At 36.8% G+C, this 23,372-nt stretch overlaps 2 protein-coding genes across 8 annotated transcripts in view; both read right to left on the bottom strand.

Moving 5' to 3' along the window:
* LOC142349646 (zinc finger FYVE domain-containing protein 1-like) overlaps nucleotides 1–23,372 on the bottom strand; it is a 482,388-nt gene that overhangs the window by 239,696 nt on the left and 219,320 nt on the right. The window lies entirely within an intron of this gene.
* Nucleotides 1–23,372, bottom strand: part of LOC142349028 (uncharacterized) — a 93,248-nt gene that overhangs the window by 6,343 nt on the left and 63,533 nt on the right. For 4 of the 5 annotated variants that reach the window (XM_075400435.1, XM_075400432.1, XM_075400436.1 and 1 more), the window contains exon 2: nucleotides 14,787–18,197. In XM_075400435.1, coding sequence (XP_075256550.1) covers nucleotides 14,787–15,891 — 1,105 coding nt within the window. In that variant the 5' untranslated portion in view covers nucleotides 15,892–18,197. Of the gene's footprint in view, nucleotides 1–14,786; nucleotides 18,198–18,620; nucleotides 18,707–23,372 lie in introns of those variants that run through there. The other variant, XM_075400434.1, reaches the window with a different exon arrangement.

Here is a 23,372-nt window from a genome sequence, read left to right as displayed (position 1 = left end):
GCTTTGTACCAGGCGCACCTAAGGGCGCAAATGGATCAAACAGGCCAGCAAGGCGTGGCGCTTCCAACCAGAACTAACCAAGAAACCGCGGATAGTCAGCCACCTTCTGTACACGCCCCAGGGGCTTCTTCACCGCCCATTCAACAGCCCATTCCACCACAGACGTTCGCACCACAAGAAAATCAAAATAATGCATCCGAGTTTTTTCCACACGCACAATCCAGGGGACCTGAAACATCAAGTCTGCCGAAGAATAATTTGGCCCAGCGAATATTATCCCAACAACAAATTAATTTTGTCCCCCGAGCACCAAACGCCACTCTTCCTCCTTTTTCGACAAATCATCCAGCCCCCACAATCAACGTTCCCCTGCACCCAAGCGCCCCACCAAGTCCAAACATTCAACAGCACAACTCCGAACCCGCTCATCCTAACGTCCTTCCCATTCCGAACCCAGTCTTCGCACCTAACTTCACTGCTCCCATCCCACAAGTCACTTTGGATAATCAGCCTCTCGTCAAAACATTTCAGAATAATAATAACCGAGTAAACAAAGTAATACGTTCTGTTGCTCCTCCTTTCCTAACTATGCCCAATATCCCTCTTGGCCAGAACTTTGTGCCAAATATGAGTCATTGGCGGTTTCCACAGCACAGACCGTCAATAGTCAATCAAAACACAACCACCGTGAATAGTCTGCCTCCAAATGTACACGCCCATATCGCACCATCAAGCACTTATGTTCCACCACGAATTTATCACAATTCGCCCCCTTTGATTGATATGCAATCACCGTTAGGCGCGCAGCAGGAAAACCTGATCGCGACTACTAATGTTGTACCTGGTTTAGCCACTCCGGTTTTTCAGCCAACATACCCCTATGTTGGGCCCACCCCGTTGAGTTGGAGCGGTCCGCAGGTGTCTGCACCTGCCCCTCCGATACCGGACAATGCGTCATTGATTAGGGAATTAGCTGATGCAATAACAAGCAAGAGAAACGACCCTTTGCCCGAGTGGAAACTTGCAGAGTTTAATGGCGACCCATTAAAGTGGCATGAGTGGTATAGTCAATTCAAAAGCGCGATCGACTCGCAGCCGCTCACTGATGACGTTAAATTGACGTACCTTAAAACACTCGTCACCGGTAAAGCAAAGATTGCAATCGCCGAGTTTGCTTACTGTGGTTTAATGTACAAGGATGCACTAAGGACTTTGGAACGTAAATTTGGCCAGCCACAGGCAGTCGTAAGTGCACACTTGGATAAACTAAGCAGTTTTCCACCTCTTAAAATGCACAATAGTGATAACATCATAAACTATTCTGCTGCAATATCCAGTCTCGTTGGGGTTTTCAAGTCGTTATCATATGATGCTGATTTGAAGAGCGCTTCCCTACTTAACCAAGCGGTACAGAAGTTACCACCAAACATGAAAGAGTCATGGTCGCTCTTTACGGTTAAGAAGCACTGGGTTAAGCCTACCCTCCTTGACTTTAACGATTGGCTTAAAGAAAAGGCTGAGGCCCATGATCTTATGAAACAAAGCGCAACCAAGGCCAAACCTGAAGAGAACATCACTTCAGTAACCAAGACCAAAACAGCCTCAAAAGTGTTTGCAGCAATTTCGCAACAAAGGGAAACAAAGAAGCAAATGCCATCTGCTTCCACAAATACTTACTTTCGATGCATTGTATGCAAAGGTAACCACCGGCTATGGGAGTGTCGAGTTTTCAAGGAAAAGACTCCAACCCAGAGAGCTAAGTTGGTGGCGGATAACAAACTTTGCTTTTCGTGCTTACGGGACAAGCACACATTCCGCCAGTGCCCTCAACCAAGAAAGTGCCGAGCAGAAGGGTGCAATAGTTCGCATAACACACTATTGCATGGAGCAGATAGGGTTTTCCCAACAAAACAGTCAACAAATCCCAATACCATCCAGTCTTCTGGCAACACAGGTCAAAGTAAAGCAACTTCTAGTCAACTCCAGCCTAATAAGACCACAACAATGTCATCTGTTACCGATGTTAAGGTGCTCCTTCAGGTGACTGAATTGCAGTTGGTCAATTCGTCCGGTTTAGATACCAAAGCTTTAGTTTTGTGTGATACCGCCTGCAGTAACTCTTGGGTGGCCGGTAGTCTCGCAGATAGACTCGGTTTGCACGGTAAAGCACTAAAGCTAACTGTCAAGGGTATTAATACCGAAGAAGTAGTTGATACTAGGGTTGTTGAAGTTACTGTGAAACCAAGAGAACAACAAGATTTCGAACCATTCACCGTCAACCCTTTCGTTAAAGAGAGTCTGAACGTCGGCTCAGATATAATTAATGTACAGGCCCTGCAAGAGACTTACCCACACTTAGCAGTCCTTGATCCCGTAACATATTCCTATAAAGACATTGAGATGATACTCGGACAAGATGTCTATCACGCAATCCGCCCGTTAGAATACTTCTCTGCCGATGAGAAGCGTTCACCCGTTGCCGTACGCTTACCCATAGGTTGGGTCTTAAGCGGTCCGTTACCATCAAGTTCTTGTTTAACCTCAACGTGCTTTAAAGTGAATATCGAACATGACAATGAGTTAGCAAGTCAAGTAAAGTCATGGTACGACATTGAATCATTCGGAGCAAACAAGCAGGTAGACTCAAGATCTGCAGCAGACGCAAGGGCTCACGAAATTCTTGAAAGTACCACCATACACAATGGCCTGAGATACGATGTCGGAATGCTGTGGGCAGCAGACAACATCCAGCTCCCAAATATTTACTTCTCCTCCCTTGTGCAACTAAAATCGCTCGAAAAACGTTTGGCCAAGGATGAAGACCTCAGAGAGAAGTATACTAGTACCATCAAGGAAGACCTAAATAAGGGGTATGTAATTGAGGTTCCGGACGCTCACAAGGTTGAGAGCCGGTCCGATAAAGAGTGGTACCTACCACACCATCCGGTTTTAAACCCGAACAAACCAGGTAAGGTGCGTAGGGTGCTCAATGGAGCAGCAAAATTTCATGGCTCCTCACTGAATAAATCTTTGCTCACTGGCCCTGATCTGCTCCAAAATCTTATTTACGTACTTCTTCGCTTCCGACAACATCCATATGCCGTCTCCGCCGACATCGAGGGAATGTTTCTACAGGTTGGCGTGTTACCATCAGATCAACCATCACTTCGCTTTCTGTGGCGGGAGGACCCCACAACCAACGTTGTAGTGTATCAATATACGCGCCACATATTCGGGGCTAAAGACTCGCCCACATGCGCCAACTATGCATTACAACGCACTGCGAGAGACAATGCTAAGTTTTACCCCGAAGCTGCAAAAGCCGTCCTTGAAAACTTCTACATGGACGATTACCTTGACTCAGTGGAGTCTCCAGAGAAAGCCCTCAATAGATCGAAGGAATTGGTACATCTTCTCCATCTCGGTGGGTTCAAGCTTACAAAGTTCGTAAGCAATGCACCAAATCTGGCTGACCGAATTGATGGTTCCTCTCAATCTACTGAGCCCAAGGTTATCGTTTCATGTCAGGAGGATTCATCGCATGTGCTAGGGTTAAAGTGGGATCATACTAATGACACTTTAGTTGTGAGTAGGGGTACAAGCTGCGCTATCACCAAGTCCCTCACGCAACGCTTGGTCCTAAGTCTTGTCTCGAAAGTCTTTGACCCCATTGGTCTTGTCGCACCGTTTACCGTCGGTGCGCGATTGCTCTTAAAAGACATCTGGCGTGTCACGGGACAACAATGGGATGACGAGCTCCCACAGGACATGGTTCAAAGATTTTTGGTCTGGAGTGCTGACTTACCAAAGCTTGAAAACATCAAAATTCCTCGAAGTTACTTTAGTGGACCCTTTCATAATACAGAGTTGCATATGTTCGGTGACAGTTCCCCGGATATTTTTAGTGCCGTCGCATTTCTTCGAGCCCGAGTAACAACCCCTACGGGCAAGATAAAAACAGAGCTTGCGTTTGTTTTGGGGAAAGCGCGCGTGGCGCCAATGAAAGTAATGACTGTCCCTAAACTGGAATTGCAAGCAGCACTACTTGCCGCTCGGCTGAAGAACGAAATTATTCAGGCACTTACTGTAACTGTTAACCATGTATTCATGTGGACAGACAGCACGACCGTTCTTCAGTGGATAAACTCTAATGAAAAGCAACCAATCTTTGTTGCAAACCGCGTTTGTGAAATTTTGGAGTATACCAGCGTTGACCAATGGAACCACGTCGCAACTAAGGATAATCCAGCTGACGCTGGCACGCGTGGAATGTCCGCTGAGGTTTTGCAACTCAGCAGTTGGGTCAATGGTCCACATTTCTTATCTAACTCAAGTTTCCCCTTCGTACCGAACAAAGAGGTCATTAATAACATCAAACTTGGCGTCAACCAAGCAGTCATCATAGAAGACACTGTCTCTCTCGCTACATCTGTTAAAAAACAGACAACTCCCATTCCGTCGTGATTCCCATTTGATAAGTTTAGTTCTTATCAAAAGTACTTGCGCATTGCCGCATACGTTCTCCGACTTTTGCCAAAACATGCCGGCTACCGTAACCCCGATGGTAGCATTACTGACCCTACTGAGCTTGACGAAGCCGAGCGTCATCTACAGTACTTGGTGCAAGGAGAGTCTTTTGAAGCCGAAAGAAAAGATCTTCTTGACAATAAATTCGTTAAACGGAGTAGCCGAATTGCTCCACATTCACCGTTCATTAGTCCGAATGGGCTAATCCGTTCCACGGGCCGCATCAAGCGGTTAACTGAAGTTGGGTTTAATGTAAAGTACCCAATCATCTTAGATGCACGTCATCCGTTTGTAAAACTGTTCCTTGAACACACGCACGTAAAGCATTATCATCAGGGCGCTGAATACCTAAGATCAATTGTGCAGGAAAGCTATACAGTGCTGAAACTAAGATCATCATTGCGTTCCATCAAAGCACACTGCCTGAGATGCCGCGAATTCCAAGCTGTAACTATGCAACCAATCATGTCCGACTTACCCAAGGAGAGACTTGCTTACCAGTCTCCTCCCTTCACGAACACTGGCGTTGACTACTTTGGGCCATTCTATGTTACTGTCCGCCGTACTACTGAGAAAAGGTGGGGCTTCCTCTTCACCTGTCTCACTACTCGCGCTGTCCATGTCGAGATAGTTACATCCATGGACACCAGTTCTTGTGTAATGGGAGTTGAGCGGTTTGTGTCACGTAGGGGTACACCTGCCATGATTTGGTCGGACAATGGCACTAACTTTATTGGAGCGGAGAAAGAACTCCGAGAAAGTATTGAAAAGTGGAACGTTGTCAACATTGCAGCTGAGCTCGCTCACAAAGGAATAAAATGGAGATTCAATCCACCCAGCGCACCACATCAAGGTGGTATCTGGGAGAGGTTGGTACGCAGCTTCAAGCGCGTGTTGTATACTATTCTTGGCACGCGTCGCCTCACGGATGAGGTACTGCATACTACCTTCTGTCTCGTGGAGAATGCTCTCAATTCGCGTCCTTTAACACCCGTAAGCGCTGATCCTTGCGATTTGAACGCTTTAACGCCCAACCACTTTCTTTTAGGAGAACACTCTACCGGTATTCCGCCTGTTGTCGGCAATAATGAGTTCGACCATTGTAAACGTTACGCCCGTGCGCAGTCGTACGCTAATGCGATCTGGTCCCGTTGGATCAGAGAGTACGTACCGACACTGAACCGACGCTCTAAGTGGCAGACGCCTGCCGAGCAACACCTTAAGACCGGTGACTTGGTTTGGATAGTTGAAGAAACCAACCCTAGGGGTTACTACCCAACCGCTCGGATTGTGGAACTCCGTTACGGCTCCGATAGCGTCGCGCGCTCCGCCGTTTTACGTACGTCGACTGGTTCACTTGTCCGCCCGCTTGTAAAACTTGTACCAGTTTTCCCAACATCTTCTTCCGGGCCGGAGGATGTTACGAAGTAAATAAAACAACGAATTTTAGCCAATCAGATTCGAGTATTTCTAAACTTTAAAATAAGAATTAAATACGTTCTAATATACGTAGAATGTTCCGAAAAAGTTCATTTAACCTAATTCTAAGTAAATAGAACCATGATATGTATCGATTAAGCTGGTTTTCGGCTTAATATTTTTAGGTTTTCTAGACAATTGCCGATTGAACACGAACTGATTTTGACCTCAATAACATCAGACAAAAAACCAGTAAAAGAGCATCAAAAAAATCTTGCCGTCTAAGTTTCACTTGTCGTCTTGAACTTGATAATACGTTGTCTTGATAGTAATGCTTGCACGTTGTTATGCTCTGCACGTATTCTTATAGTCTAAAAAAGAGTAGAATTGAATCTTCGAAAGAGTGGTTTTCACCTTTACAAAATGAATGCTTTAATAAAATTATGACAGACCGGAAATATTATTAGCAGCAAAATATTCCAAAACAGTCAGATGGCTGCCAAAATTAAAAATCATCAACTCAGATCTGATGGAGAAAAAACAACATGTCTCCTTTAAATGACAATTCTCATAATGCACAAAAGCAGCGCAGTTTTCGTAATTAAGAAAGCGGTTATCAGATTCCAAATTCTTGAAAAATTAACACTCATTCAATACTTTATTTAAATAACAATTTAAGAAAAACAATTTTTGCTAGGCTCACGATTCAAACGACATCACAGAATCTTAAGTTTTGTTTTTATTAATGTTATTTGGCTATTGGTCTTGTGTACCGAGACTTATTTAAGAGAACATTTAAATTTCTGTCTTCTTACCAAACTGGAGCAGCAAAGCAATCCTATTTTACACACTGATGTTTGCGCTATTTTATGGACTATGGTGGAAAAAGATATATATGTTGAAAATTTCGCGCAATTACTTAATAAATTGTGGTTTAAACGAGAAACTCCTTAATGCATATAATATAAGAGAAGAAAAGTCAAACCTTAAAGCACTTCTTTCAACAAAATCAAGCAGTAGAAACGGGGTTTCTTTTTAGTTTTTAAGGGAGAGTACTCTCAGTTTCATTATGCACTGATTTCAGTAATATGAGCTCCTAATTCAAGTAAAAGTTTAAAATTACTTTGAGTCACTGGATTTTTAATCTCAACTTGAATGCTTTTGGTTTATCTAGCTAAAGCGAAATCTGCTCAACCCTGTTTTTTTTCAGAAAAATTATATTGACATTTCTGTGATCAAAACTTATTCGTCTGAATCGGAATGCATGAACCTTGTTTTGCGCTTGCATTCGTGTTCTTGGACGCTAGCGGAAAAGATCCGGTGGAATTTTTGGTTATGTGATCCTATTAAGGTTACCATGAAATCGTACAATAAAATATGACTTCGTACAACTATCGGCAAATTTCAAACCTATTTCATGATATTTAGACCTGCAAAATCACATCTAACTTTTTTTCATGGCAATCAAGCGTTTGCTATTTTGGTTGTTTAGCCATATGTGAAAAATTTGCTTAATTTATTGTTTAGCTGGAAATGGTACAAATCAGATATATGACCTTGTATCATTATTACCTCGAGTCATATGTGACCTTGTATTTTCATTACTGGGACTTATTTATGACCACCAAACCCGGGAATTGAGTACAAGCTACAGAACTCATAGTAGGCCAGCCTTGGTTTCACATATTTATTGCTCAAAATAAGGATGCCAAAAACATAAATGCATTTAAAAAGTGCATTTGTTAGCTGCGGATGCTTAGAGCAGTTTAACACAGGAACTATGCAGAGATTGGTTCTAATTGAACCTGGAAAGGAGACGTAGTCAAACTGTGAGAGTACAGACATACAAAAGTAGAAGTGATGCAGGATTGCCGCTATTGAAATACTTTAAAACTTTGAACTTGTGCTCTTATTGAGTTACAAGTGTCTGGCTGAAGTAAGACAGCTCTTTCTTCTCGTTCACAGCACACTCTCTTCACCTTCAGGTAGAACTATGATGAAAGAATCTTGATTGAAGAATGAGCGAATTTCGCTGGAGGCTGTTGAAAAGTTGTAATCTCATAGCATGTATATGGTACTGTTGGTACTGTTACCGAAAGTTACCTGTGAACAGATACGTCCTCCATTTTCTGATTTTTTGAATTTTTAGTGAACGAATATAATTAAATATTAAATAATTACTTTTCTGCATATGAACTACGAAACTGTGAGCGATAGAGTGCTAGTTTACTCTTACGCATATTCAATAATTGACAAAGGTGCTGTTAAAATTCAAAATGATATTTGGATTAAAAATTTTGAGAAACAGTGAGTCATAACGAAGAGAAGCAAGCATAAAGGGATAAATTAAAATAAAGCCAAAGAAGCATATTAAAGCCAAATTCAAAAATTTCGCGACAAAGATTTTCTTACAAGAACTTTATTGTCTGAAAAATATAGAATTGAACATAAATGTCAGAATCAGCGAGAGGATGATGTCAAAATTTTCGGAAGCAAGTAAAAAGCGAAGCGAAGGGGGGGCAGATTAAATCTCGAGCAAAATGTGAAACAAAACAATTTTTAAATTAGGCACACACACACGCACACACACACACACACACACACACACACACACACACAAGCATATATATACAGAATGTACGCACGTGCTCATGAAATTGAGTTGCTGAGTTGATGAAATCTTGAACTTGAAAATTTTACATTCTTATTAAAAAAAATTACACACCTTTGCTACAATTTTTTTGTGGAGTGCAGTTTATTTAATTGGGTCTACGGAGGCTAGCCGAAGTGCTCAATATCAGTTCTCCGGTGAGATCGTGCCTACTCTTTGTTCAATTTTCCGGGGTGGTCTAAGTGTGAAGGCTCAATTTGTCCCCCCTCAAGTTTTCCGGGGCATTTTGCCTGTGAAAACAATCGAAACTCATTCCTCAACGCCCATTTTAATGCACAAATCAGAAATGGGAAAACAGAAAGGCATCAAAACAAGTAACAACACCACTGAAAATTTTTCTTGCGGCTCCTGCAAATTAAATTGCAAAAACTACTGCATTAACTGCTTTAAATGCAATTTATAGTTTCATGTACAGATTTGTCGCATGAGAACTTGGAGGCATTGGACAAGATAAATGGTGCTTTTTGGGCCTGTGTGGCCTGTAGAGCAAACGTCGCAGGTCACCAAAACAATGCAATAGACAATTTGCCAAATAATTTTCAACATAGCGTTGCTGGAATAAGAGACGACTTGCAAAAAGACATTTCTGATTTTAAAAGCGAAATGTTTAACAACACAGAAGAAATTAAATTGAGACTTAAAAATTCACGATACGAGAATGAACCTCAAAAGATAACTGAGAATTTAAGAGCGAATGCTGATCTAACTCGTCAATCAGAGGAAAAAAATAATAGTTTTCGGAGTACCAGAGAAAAGAAGTGATACAATGGTAACCGTATTGGACAGAATCAGTCATGACAAAAAATCAGTTGAAGAACTTGCGCGAAAAGTTGGAATCCAGACATTAAATATTGAAGACATTTTTCGTCTGCGTAAATTTAGCTCAAGCCAAACTCGTCCGCGACCACTGGTTGTGAAACTTTCAAACACTTGGATTTGCAGAATCATGGTGATGTCAAACTCAACAAGCTCCAGAGTATCAATTTAAACTTGATCAAATCATGAATATCAACCTTTCAGACATAAAAATTAGATCAGGCTGTTTTTCAGGAACAAAATGATTGATACTAACTAATCTACAGAAGAAAATAGTCGCCTAGTAAGGAAATATAGTTACAATCAAATAAAATTTTGCGTGTACTATCATTGAATTGTCGTAAATATTAGGTATGGATAGATTAGTGAAGTTGGATATCCTCCTGAAAACTATTAATCACGATATTGTTTGCCTCACAGAAACCTGGTTAGACCCAATTATTGAAAAACAAGAAATTTTAAATAGTAAATCTCACTAAAACTTGGACTGCATGGGGGCGTCCTAATAGCACACACAAACACATTATCATAAAAATTGGAGGTTTTGCGAACAAATTCTGATTTCTTTTGGTGTTGCCTATACATCTTCAAGGAGGTTATAATCGTTATCATCACCCTTTATTTTCCCCCAGCTGACAGCAAACTTAGACTCAGTGCAGATTTGTTTTGCAAAACCATTCAGGAGGTTGTCAGAGATGTCCAAGAATCTCAAAGATCCATTGAATCCTTTACTTTCTTTTTCAATGGTGACATTAACTTCATTCACAAAGATTGATTTCCGTTAGATATTAGTTGTTCATTAAAAAAAGCAGTTTTCAACGAATTCAAAAAATTGAATGTGTCATCGCTGCAATCTCATGCAAGCTCGCTGGACATTTTTCTTAGTAATTATGCTAATTTGTGTAGCAAAATATTTGGGGAGAAATCTTCTTAGATCACAAGTATTTGTTATTTGAAACTTCGATTGAATAGGCTGAGCGGGAAGCCTTGCCTTAAATGAAACGTTTAAATTTTGGCAAAGCTAATTAGGACAAATTTACGATCAATTTTAAAATCCAATGCCTTTAATTGACTAAATTGATAATATTGTTGACTCCTTGTACCATAAATTAGAACTAGCGTCTTCTATTGCAGTTCCGCTGAAAACTTCCAGAAGAACCAATGAAAACTTCCAAAATACACGAAACGCAGTGAAAATTTCACGACTTGGAGAAGAATTATCCATTTCCCTAAATAATGACAAAAAAAATTTCGCTGAAAAAAGCAAGGTCTGGTCAACAAACGATGCATACAAATTGATCAGACAAGTAATAAAAGAGCCAGCCCTGTCTGAGAAAATGGAGTACATGGAAAAAGAAGTTTTAGGGTACAAGATCATTTCAGAATGTTTTAACAATTATTTCGCTTCTGTTTTTGTTCAAGATGATTCTGAAGTTGTTGTTTCATTCAATCAAAGTCCACAAACATTTCTTTATGACATTCCGTTTAGCAAAGCGGCTCTGAATGAGGAAATCAAACACATGCGTAGTGGTGCTAACTCTTTTGATTGTATCCGCCCAAAATTTCTGAAGTCTGCTTTACCATACATTCTGAATCAACTTTTGTTTATTTTCGGTTGCTGTGTTAGCAAATGTAAGTTTACCAGTTTGTGGAAAAAAGCGCAGGAATGACCCCCAGCCAAAAGTTTTAGCAAATTAAATATCAAGAACTACCGACCGATTGCCATGCTTAGCTCCTTGTCACTACTATTTGAGCGTATGGTGTTTAAACAGTTCTCTATCTTTCTGCAACAAAAAGCTTTGCGTAGAGCAACAAGGTTTTAGGAAAAATCGTTCAACCATCACTCAAAAGCTTCTCTACTGCTACAGGCGGTATCAGTTACTTGAAGCAAACAAAATGCCAATGACAGTGTATCTAGACATAGCAAAGGCCTTTGATACCATCAATTATAATATCCTACTTTTAAAATTATGTCGAATGGGGTTTGCAAATTCAAAAGAGAAGTCAAAGAATAGCTTTGATTTAGCTAAGAGAATTTTAATTACAAATCGTACCCATATGGATGGACAGTGTTTGAGGGAAATCAAATTCAAGCCCCGTAAGGTGAGGGACTTACTAACCTTGGTGAAACCAAGTTTTGTGAAATTCGTTAATATTTTTTTTATTATTATTATTACTATTAGTATTATTATTATTATTATTATTATTATTATTATTATTATTATTATTATTATTATTATTATTATTATTATTATTATTATTATTATTATTATTATTATTATTATTATTATTATTATTATTATTATTATTATTATTATTATTATTATTATTATTATTATTATTATTATTATTATTATTATTATTATTATTATTATTATTATTATTATTATTATTATTATTATTATTATTATTATTATTATTATTATTATTATTATTATTATTATTATTATTATTATTATTATTATTATTATTATTATTATTATTATTATTATTATTACTATTATCATTATTATTATTATTATTATTATTATTATTTTTATCATTATTATATATATATATATATATATATATATATATATATATATATATTCATATATTTATTATATATATATATATATATATATATATATATATATATATATATATACTTATTAGCAAGGCAAAAATTACCTAAACCTACACGACTTTGACGGTCTTGTTTTGCTCCTATGTGGTGGAGAGATTGAGGTTCAGTTCAAGTCCTCTAAGCTATCCCAACCCGAATAGTTGCTGTAATTTTTGAACTTCATTAACGCTACTGACACCAAAAACACTGTTATTTCTCTTTTCAGTTACATCGGAAGTAACAGGAATGGTGGGTGGGCGCCGATAGTGATTGTTCTAAATCAAGGCGTTGTTTGCCTAGCACAAAACAACAGTTTGCGACTGATGCGTGCCGTGAAATCGCCAATACTGATATTCCAGGAATTACTTTGTTTCAGCATTGTTTTTCCTGCAGCAATTTTATTAAGAAAAAAATCTTAAAAAACGAGATCATATCCAATTGGTAAGCGCTAAAATCTGTGCTTGGACTTTCGCGGTCGTATTGAACTGATAAAGATACGGACAAAATACCCAAATGATAAAAAGAATAGCACGCACAAACACGCTCACTTACACTCCGAGGCCTGTAAACGTACAAACACGCACTATCGCACACAAATATGGTCAGAGAAAAAGCATTAATGATGTATCAAATTCAAATAACTCAGTCAATTAATGGAAGAAATTCGATTTCAATATGATACCGATCAGATTGACTGGAAAAATTGAGAGCAAGAAAGAAAATATAAACGATTTTGAAAATCTAAATTGCAAGGAACACCAGCTCATTTGCATAATTTGCATTAACAAAATAGGCTTTTCACAACCACCATTTTTATGAGACTCTTTGCTTCCTCAAATTAGGGAAACAATGTACAAAAAAAGAATATTATGAATACAAATATTTCACAGTTGGCAAAATAAATTTCGCATCAAATAAAAACCTTGGCGCTTTAAGAAAATTAGCAGGCTAATTATGACCCATATTGCAATTGGAAACGAAGCGAATCGGTGAATGTCATTCCATTATCATCATTGAGAGGTGAAGGCAAATCAAACCTGGGAGTAGAACAAGAAAGTTTTTTTGAAAGTAACGCATCCTTTCTATACGATTACTAAGTTTCTTTGGTCTGGTGATAGAGAGATCTATTAATCAGTTTTCAAAAGATATAAAACAAATCCGTCGCAAAACTACAAAAATTAATCGTTGGATGGCAAAAAGCAAAACAATTAAAACCATTTTGCAATCAAAACTTTTTTTGCCTCTTTTTGCGTAACGAAAGAACTTTAACATGTAAAGCACTTTTGCAGTGTTAATCTGCAAACTATTAAACTAAGCTTACTCAATTCAGAAACTTATTTAGTATTCTTGACATTCAACAGAAAAAAAATTCAACAGAAACAAAACAGCATAAATTGTTATCTTAGTTGTGAATTACTCTCTGAGAAAATTTCTTTATCAAGGTTTTACTGCTTAATAGACAAACAATGTTTGCTACAATTTTTAAATAATTTGCATTAAATAGAAAAACCCCTACAAAAATTTAAACCGTGAGTATAACTAATTCGCTTGGATATTGGTTTTGGGGTGGCAAAAACTTTACTAGCGCTCTATAATGTGGTTTACTTAAATGTTAAAGGTTGTATAACGAAGATCCGTCAAAACGCTTTTAAAGACACACTAATGATTTTGTTTTTATTTTGGCCCTGTATATTTATAAAGCAAAATTCCAGACGTTTTTCTAGTAAAGCTAGAGAAATAGAAAGGAGAAACGCAATAGAAAGAACGCCTTTGAAATCATTGAGATTTTTCCTGAAATTTGTAAAAACTAGTCTTAATACGGTGTCAGGACAATTTACCCAATGCCATTATACCCAATGCCAAAATACCCAATGCCATTATACCCAATGCCAATATACCCAATGCCATTGTACCCAATGTACTTTGATACTTCCGTTCAATAATCCGACAAAAAATTAACAGTCGTTATTACCCTATGTTTTAACATATTTAATGGCCATGGCCATGCCTCAGTGGCCCTTGGGACTTTATATGAAACTATCACAACCGAACAAGTGATTAAATTATTATGCTTAATGGCCATGCCCCAGCGGCCCGTGGGACTTGATATGAAACTATCACGACCAAACAAGGGATTAAGTAATTCCGCTTGTTAAATCATACGTGTAAAAGCTATTTTCTGCTAATTAGTACTGGGATTATGGTAAGGTTTCGAGAAATTTCCCGTCTTCATCAAACAGAAATTACCATATTTTTAATGAATATTTTGCTTAGTGTTTTCTTATAGGTCCTGCTCGAGAATATCAGAACTAATAATCGCTTTGTGAAAATCAACAAAAGTTTTGAATTTTGGGAGAATTGATGCTATAACAATAAAGTGGTTTCATCCATTTTCAGGGGTCATGTTTCTACTCCAGCCATTGTTTTTTATTCACTGAAGGTGTTAGAATTTTCTGTGCTACACATAGACCACCTGAGTGAGCGGTCTGTAATGGTCATACGGAACTTGAAGGTGTAGTACAGTATCAGATTGTGTATAAATTTATAAAAATTATTGAGTTCTATTTCCAGCTCAATTTTATAATCTTTAGCACGTTACCGCTTTTTTCTATTTACCTTGTAATTTTGTAGATTAAAAAAAAATAAATTTATACGCAATCTGATACTGTACTACAACTTTAAGTACCGTATGACCATTACTGCTGTCTTGCTATTCTAAGCGTTACCTTTTTTGAGAAAATAACTGACCTGAGTTTGTGTCGAGACCCTGCCAGAACCAAAGTCGCTCCACAACCAGATAAATTGTGAGAAAGCAGGCAAATAAACCCAGAAATGCAGAAACCGCAATGATAGAAATCAATTTCACTTTCTGTGCTAAAGTGTGCTCGTGAGGGTCCGGCTCTAAATTGCCCAAAATCAGAGCTTTCTGATACGCGTTTGCAGTGGTTAAGTTGGTCTGAGCCGTGCTTTGTGATGATAACATGTTTTGTATAGATGATTCTGTCGTCACAGAGGGAGATTTCAAAATAGATTGATGGGAATTGGGGTTGGGGCTATTTCTAAACAAGGTATCGTAAGTATTACTATTGTTGCTTTTAGGACAATTTGAGGCAAATTTTGTTTCTTGTAACATTCCGGTTGTTGAATTTGGGCTCGTTCTGTCAGATTTTGTGCAGCTAATTGACGGCATATGAAAGCAGTTGTTTTGACAAAAGTTGTTTGTTTTGTTTGTCAAATTCCCAATGCTACGTTGTTGATGATGCTCCTTTAAAGAGCAGTAACAAATTGGGAAACTCTGATGATGATTTTTTGGGCTGAGAGGTAAAGTGGCTGAAGGTGATGTGGAATTAAGTTTAGCTGCTGCCATTGGTATGCTATACGTTGCAATTATAGGAGTTGCAGTTACACTTGAAGTGGCTGTAAAAGAACTGGGGGGTTGTTTAATTTGTTCAACACCCCCTTTGGGGTTTAATTTTTCTGTACTGCTGTAATCATCCATGTTGTGTTGAGTAAGGGGGCTGCTGATTGTGTTTGTACCGTTAGCAGAGCGGGTCTTAGCTGAGTAGGGTAATTTGGTGATATTTTTGGGGTAGAGTCCCCCGCCCGTTGAAATGTGTGCAGGGCCTCGAATGATGAAAGGCGAGCGAATGCGTGGCTTGCCCGTTGTAGCATAGGTAACGTGGCTACTTGCATTGCTGTTATTTAGGGTTACATAAGTATCAATTAAGCTGTTACGAGATTTCTGAGGGTGGAAACCCGGAAGGTACGTGCCATTTGTTCCTTCAGTTTGATCTCCTTTTTGGCCCCCGATATTTGTCCCGTTTTCCCCACTAATGGAGTTAATTAGAGCCATTGTTATTGCATGTAATCTGTACGCGAAGACCTTCTTGTTTAGACAAGAACTTGAACAAAATGTATTTCCCCCTTCAATGATATCTTTGTTTGTTCCTTTTCAATCGTTTCGGCGGGTAATCCACCTATTTTGAAGATAATTCGCGACTCTTCTCAAGATTAAAAGCGACTAGCCAACCCTTGACCTTTACAAGATTAAACTAGTCTATAGATTATAAGAAGCGTCTTCGGTCTAAAATGACATTTAACACAATAAGAACGGTCCGTATGTGGTTCAATTGTTCGTTTTTATCTCGTTTGATCAAAAAGTAATCTTCAATTGAAAATTTGTACCTGTTTTACCTCTTTTGAAATCAACAACAATAACAAATATATGTATGTTGACGTAAACAAAAAGTCTCCAATAGCTTTATACAGCTAGATAGATAGACTGAAAAAAATATTTTGGTCAAATTAAATATGGCAGATATTCTACTTCAATCGTTTGACGATCAATATTTGAAGATGATAAAATTTAGAATAAAGGAAATTTTTGTCAATTTATTTGAAGGGGGGAAAGGGAAAAGAAACAAAGGGATGCACTGATTAATGCCGATAGGTAAGAAAACAAGATCAAATAACTCAACCAATCATCATTAGTTGACTTTCTATCCCTTAAAAAGATAGATTAAACATCCTGAATTTCTAACTCGTATAATATCGAAGGGGTCTTTGATATTGATCAAAAGATAAATAATATTAACTAAATCGTACCAAATTTTCAAGTAGGCAATTTCGTGAAGGTCGTGAGTGTGAACAAACAGGTTAATAATTTGAACTATAATTAAGTTATAAATAACTTCATTATGACTCAGTAGGGCTCTTCGATTAATAATTTACAAAAGTCACATTTTCCTTGAATGAAAACCAGGAAATACTGTGTGAACGAACAATAATTTGCCCCAAAGAGGGTAAATAACGTGGACACAAAGAGGGTAAATAACGTGAGGGTCTGTTACCATAAGATCAAAGAATAAATCAGCGAAAGAAACATTTCAAGTATTGTTTTCATATTTTACTCAGATTGACAAAATTGAATCAATTTGTTTCTTTTTCTCCAGGCAAAAATCACTTGCAAATCAAAGAAGCGGCTCGCTTTCAATCGCAGGCCGCTAGATATTTTTCAGACAAGATTTGTATCGGGGGAGGGGGCTATTTTATTCCATAGGCCAGCAAATAAAAGTTGTATAAAAATAAAGACAGTCAGAAGGTGAGAGAGAGTGAGCGAATATAAAAAAATAAAAGAGCATAGGTGATATAATTTAACAAAGCCGTATCCGGAAGCTTTTTCGGTCTCTCTCTCTCTCTCTCAGTTTGGGGGGTAAAAACGACGGGGGTGGTTGTGTTGTGATTCTACAGTGCCGAATAAAAGAGAATCATTTAGCTATGGCTTAGAATTCTCTGGCTTTCTTTTCACTGGATAAGAGAGAATGAGGGACGAAGGAAAAGTATTGGGAAAGAACGGGTTTAAATATTAATCATGCAAATATAGAGCGCTAGTTGATAGATAATTTTTTCTACGGCAGGTGCGAAGCTTTAACAGAGGAATCTTAGCGAGCTAAGAAAGAGATAAAATTGATAAAATAATAAGAGAAAGTTGCGAAAAAGTTGAGGGAACAACGCGACAACTGCTAGAGATAAGATAAATATGAATATAAAAATGGGAAAAGAAACCAAATTTGAAATAAGACACACACGCCAATTTCAGTCCACAGCAGTACAATATATTAATTTAAATAACTATGTCACGTTTCTGAGGGGCTTTTTATAATGGCTCTTTTAACGGTAGCAATGCTGTACGCTCTTAATATACAGTTATGAAATTCAATAATATTTCCAAATTTCCAATTTTTGATATCAACTAAAGCGCAGTGTTTTCTTGTTTTCTCGTACACTTTTCAATTTAACTATATTTCACTATATCAACTATAACACACCAAAGGAATTATTGCTCTTTCTCAAGATAAGGAACGAAGGAAGGAATTTTAGATGAAAATATAATTTAGCGATGCTCTGGTTTTGTCGTTTAGCGGCTATTTAGAGGCCGTCAGATATAATTCACTTCAAAGTAATTGGGGGTGTGAAAAATAGATGAGGATTACCGCAGATGGAAGATTGGGAGAATTACCATAACAATAGAGACTCAACTCAACTGGAACTGTTCTTGACTACTGTGTGGGTTGCAAAGGTGTAACAATTGTTCATACTGGACAGATAGCTGGTCGGTCACTGGGTTTATTGTCATACAATTTCTCACCTATTCGCTTCCTGAAACCATAAACTCCATTCAATTGTAGGATCAGTATTAGCTTTAATAAGCCGAAAATAGGTTCCGTGTTATTTCACAAAAAGCACCTTTAATTATGAACGAGTATCTACATGGCCAAGTTTCAAAGTTGCTGAAATTCTGCTGAAGCTTGTTCTAATCGTTGCAAAAGGAGTCATAGATACTAAAAATTTCTGTTTTGTTAAATACTTTTTAGTTGCAGAAGCTGCGATTATAACTTTTCTATTATCAATTTAAAACAAAACAGTTACTGAGGAAAAATTGTTTCACTCAAATTTTTCAAGAAACAAACATATGTCACAAATGCTCAAAATGAAGTGAAAACAAAGTGAACGATTTTTGATCAGAACATAATCGATCGCCAATCACTCAATTTCACTAAAAACAAGCAAACTCGATCTAACTTGCAAGATTCATATTTCGTGTCCTCGAATATAGTCAATTTACTTTATCCAAATTCTTAGTCCAAGTAAGTATAAGTTGAACTAATACTGCTGCAATCTATTTGTTTTGATTTTCGGTCAGACATATTTGACAACCGATTGATGTATTCCTCAAATATAGTTCCGATAAAATGACATTTTGTTTCCCATTTAATAGCCCTGTTTACAACGAAGCTCAGTAGTGTGTTCGCGCAAACACTGTTCCCACCCCTCTTTCAGTAATCGGATCGTTGTCCAACAACATTTCATGAAATGCTCAGGAATGTGACCAAATGAAACGCATGTATTTCATTTAACACCCTGTTTTCCAGAAAATTGCGTTTTGAAAACGCAAATTCGATAATGAGTTCAGAGTAGACGAAAGACGCACAGTTTTAGCGAAAAACTATTTTTAATTTAAAGGTTAACTTTTTCTGTTCATGTGTAAAAATATTGGTTTTATTCTTACTGAGAACAGAGAAAACAAGGAGGCTCGGTAGTGTGCGTACGCACATAAGGTTACGACCCCGCTCATCCACATTCTTGACTTAATTGGCTAACAAATGATGAAGAGATAGAAAACTTTCAAAAACATACATATCGTTCCATAAACATTAAATCGAATACAATAATGCCACCCTAGACGGTCGATGAACGTTGTTGATAATATGACTACTAGAAAGGACAATAATAAATATCAAACAACAAACATTATTTACGACCAAAACTCGATTTCCATTATAGATAAAATCATAACAATATCAAAATCGCATCAGATAAAACCTAAACGAAACAATTTAACCTATACATCAATAGAAAAAATATGGAACCTGTCCTCAATGTGACTGGCTAATGGGTCGACAAAAAAGAGCAGAGGTGCGAAGTTCAAAAATCCTATAGAATAAATTTCACTTGAATCCCTAAAACGTTCATTTATATCTCTTAAGGAAGACATTGAGACATGTCAATATCCATTGTTTAATTGCGAAAAACTTCAAAGCCAATGGGACCTAAGATTATTGTTATAAATTATAAAGAAAACAAAAACCCTATAAAAAGTACAAATACAAAAAACTCTCAATATTTTATGAAATCTTGTAGTAACAGCAGTAACAAGGCCGAGAAAAAAACGTTCGAAGCTAAATTCTTTATAGAGATTAAATTATAGCTCACTGGAAACGGGTTGTGATCTGTGTTTACAGAAAATGAGCTACAAATCGACTGAAAAATTATTTTAAAAAATGACGAAGCTCAAAATCCCAAACAATTTTTAAAAACAAATTTTTTCAAAATCCATAACAGACTTAAGATTTCAACAATCGGCGTTGAATTAAATTGCTATACCTTACGAAGCCAGTTGGGCACGTTAAAATTGAGACTAAGTCACGACCCCACAAAATAACAACAAATATAAAAAGAAGACAAAATTTCAAAAATTTTTACGAGATCAATTCTTTCAAGGCAGAGTAATTGTAGGATGTTACCTGCAAGAATTGTATATCATCACTTTGTCCGAATTTTAACATCTTAGAGTCTTCCTTCGCAAAGGATTACGTAGACATGGCAACAACAAGATAACCAGGAAGTGAACAATATAGAAATCTCGAAATTTTTTTTCTGAAATTATTGCGCAAAGCAATCAGTCACAAGGTATACCAGACGCGAAGCGTAGTTAAAAACAATTTGAATCCACAATAATAATTGAGCCTTTTCTAATTTTTGGGATTGAGTCACATGGTTACGAAAATGAAAGCAATAATGATTCAACTGAAAATTTTTTATATCAATTTCAAAGTCATTAAAACAAACAGCTGTGAATTGAATTCTGTAACTAGGTTCAAATATACGTCCTGGGGAAGCAATTGAGACCTTTCGTCTTCAGGTATATTGCACATAACAACAAAAAAAGACAAACATAGGCAAAAACAAAAAAAACACAAAATTTTGCGAGATAACTGTGTCTCAGCCCAAAAAGCATAAACTATATAACAAAAACAATTAAAAATTCAAATACGCGTTTTTCCAACTCTGTGCAGTTTTCCAACGATACTTTCTTTCAACTGTATCTGTCAAAATTGCAATAATACGACAGGGAAACAAACTGATCTCATAAAATATGAGGTTATGCTCAAAAAATTGAAAATGTGTAGTTTCAAAACAAAGAGACCATGTTGTGAACATGAAACCGTAACGGGCAATAAATTATAACCAACGAGAAACTGGTTTCTGCCTGTTGTTACTTGGTCTGCGCTCGAAGTTGAGAGAAATAAGTTAAAATATTGGCAAAATTCTTTTAAAAATATTCAAAGTCATAACAGACATTAGATTACAACTGAAATCTGGATCTTTTACTGGGGACAATAAGTTTTTGGCCTTTAAGATTTGGCAACAAAGATAACAAATGAAGGAAAAATTCAAGAAAGCAACAATTGGTCAGAGCCATAGAAACCACGCGCTTAATTCTGAAACCGTAATATAATGTCCTTGGGCCTCGTTTTTTGTAAATCTTATCTGTCATTGTTCGAACCCTGGTTTGAAGATCTTCTTTAAAAAACTATACATAAAAACCATTTACATAGCGGAAATATTTTGAAAAATAGCTTGCCCCATTAAAATCTAACAATTTTTTTATCTTAGGGATCCGTGGCGAGATCAAGATCAACCCAGATGTTCCTGTCCGTCTAACACAATACTCATTGCTTCAAATGGTTGCAAAATAGATCACTTTTTTTACAAAATCTTTCAGTTTGTCATAAAGAAACGCATTTTTTAAATTTAATGAGTTTAAATTTGCAAAAAACTGGCAAAATTATAACTCCAGAAGACTCTCAAAGCCATTTAGTGTACAACTAGCTCGAATTTCTGATTAAAAAGAATATGGTCGCTGTTTTAAAGTATTTACTTCCCGCAAATTTAAAGCAAGTCGGCTGAAAAAGCAAATTTGGTCTCAGATTTGGTCCAAAAAACTAAAATTTTCAAATTTTCAGCATAAATTATAGCCAACAAACTCTAACCGAACAATTCAGCAACCCTCCTCTATCTTTAGAGATAAAATTAATGACACTACAGTTATCACTTTGAACCAATTTTAGCAAAATTGACGAAAATTATGTCAAAAATACGGAAAAATTGAATAAAAAAAGGCTAATATACGTCTAATATTCACAAAATTTTAAGCCTCGATAACTCGTTGTAAAAATGAAAATCAAAAAAATCTTTATAATTCCATATTCTACGCCGGACGGGCTTTTTAATGATACCACTCACAACTCTCTACGATGATTATATCGATCGGCCAAAATTGTGTGAACAAAAAAACCATTTGAGTATATAGTTCCTCCCCCACTAAAGTGGGTCGGAACAAATATTCAGTATAGTTGTCCAAAATTTTGCTAAAAAACAAAATGTAAACAATTTAGGATCGATTCCAACGGAAGAGATTATTGATATTTGTCAACGTTACCCAAATTCGTCCAAAGACAGGTTCTATCTTTAATTAATTTCCACTGAAGCAGAATCAGATAACAATCAGTTAGCTGTTTTTTACATGAAAATCCAGAACAACAAAAAATATTGTTCAACAAGGAGAAACTAGAAAACTATTCCCTTCCTAGAAAACTATCCATTTTGTGCAATATAAGGGGGAAGGCACGTCTTGTCGTTTCCTTGTGTGAATGTCTCAATTTTCTTCAAAGTTGATCCAGTTTTGCTGGTACATTCAGAATGTTTTGATCTTAATTTAACTAAAAACACTGCTACCAGAATAAATAGCAACTAAAGCCAGCAACCATAAACTACTTTCCTCCCAAAATGATAAATAATATTTCGGATAATAGTAAAAGCCCCTGGAAAAATAGCCAAAAAGCAGCAATTGATTATGCACATTAGAAAAACCGCCGATTGCCGTGTCTAAAAGAATGACGCTGCGCCTTTGCGAAAAAAGGGAACAGATAAGATGCCATCTTCCTTTACTAGTAATTATTGAATCCGAAAAATATCGTCCAAGATATTTTCAAGGATTTTACAGAAACTTATTATTCACAATTTTGATCAATCAAATATGCGGATAGGTTGAGTGATCGAAACCCAAGGAATGATTCGGAACGAAAAGAAAATAGAAGATTTAAAAACTTGAACAGCTTTAAAGCTGTTCAACGTTTGTCCAATATTTTCCAGAGCTTGTTGAACTCGTGAAACTAACAAATTTGCAACATATAGTTCGAAAATGTCTCAATTTAATGAGGGTTTTCTGATTTCAAAATTGCTGTCACTGATCTGATATATGAATGGAAAAATTACACACTAAATCTTTCGCAATTCTTGAAAAACAGATTTCAAGCTAAAATTTCGGCAGAACGGACAAACTGCATAATCTTTTGGATCCCTCCGTTTAAATTGCAATAGATTTAAAGATATTGATGAATATAAGCACCAGGAATCAGTCTTCAATTGAAAAAAAAAGATTATCATCAAGAAAAAAAGTTTAAAAGCAGTTTTTGCTTTGTGAGCTTATATGAAAGCTGGTTTTTGTCTAAAACTAATTAACTTGTTACCCATTGTGAGTTGAAAAGGGGCCAATTCTTTGGCTCAAAATCATTCTGATTGAAGTTAGCACGTTAAAGATATATATATATATATATATATATATATATATATATATATATCAGATTGCAAATAAATATCAGAGTTATTAAAAGTTTCAGCTTCTCCTCAAGTTTTGATCTTCTCTGAATA

This window comes from Convolutriloba macropyga, chromosome 11 (assembly GCF_964194025.1).
Source record: "Convolutriloba macropyga chromosome 11, txConMacr16.3, whole genome shotgun sequence".
Classification (NCBI taxonomy): domain Eukaryota; kingdom Metazoa; phylum Xenacoelomorpha; order Acoela; family Convolutidae; genus Convolutriloba; species Convolutriloba macropyga.
This window is presented reverse-complemented; position numbering and strand designations above follow the sequence as displayed.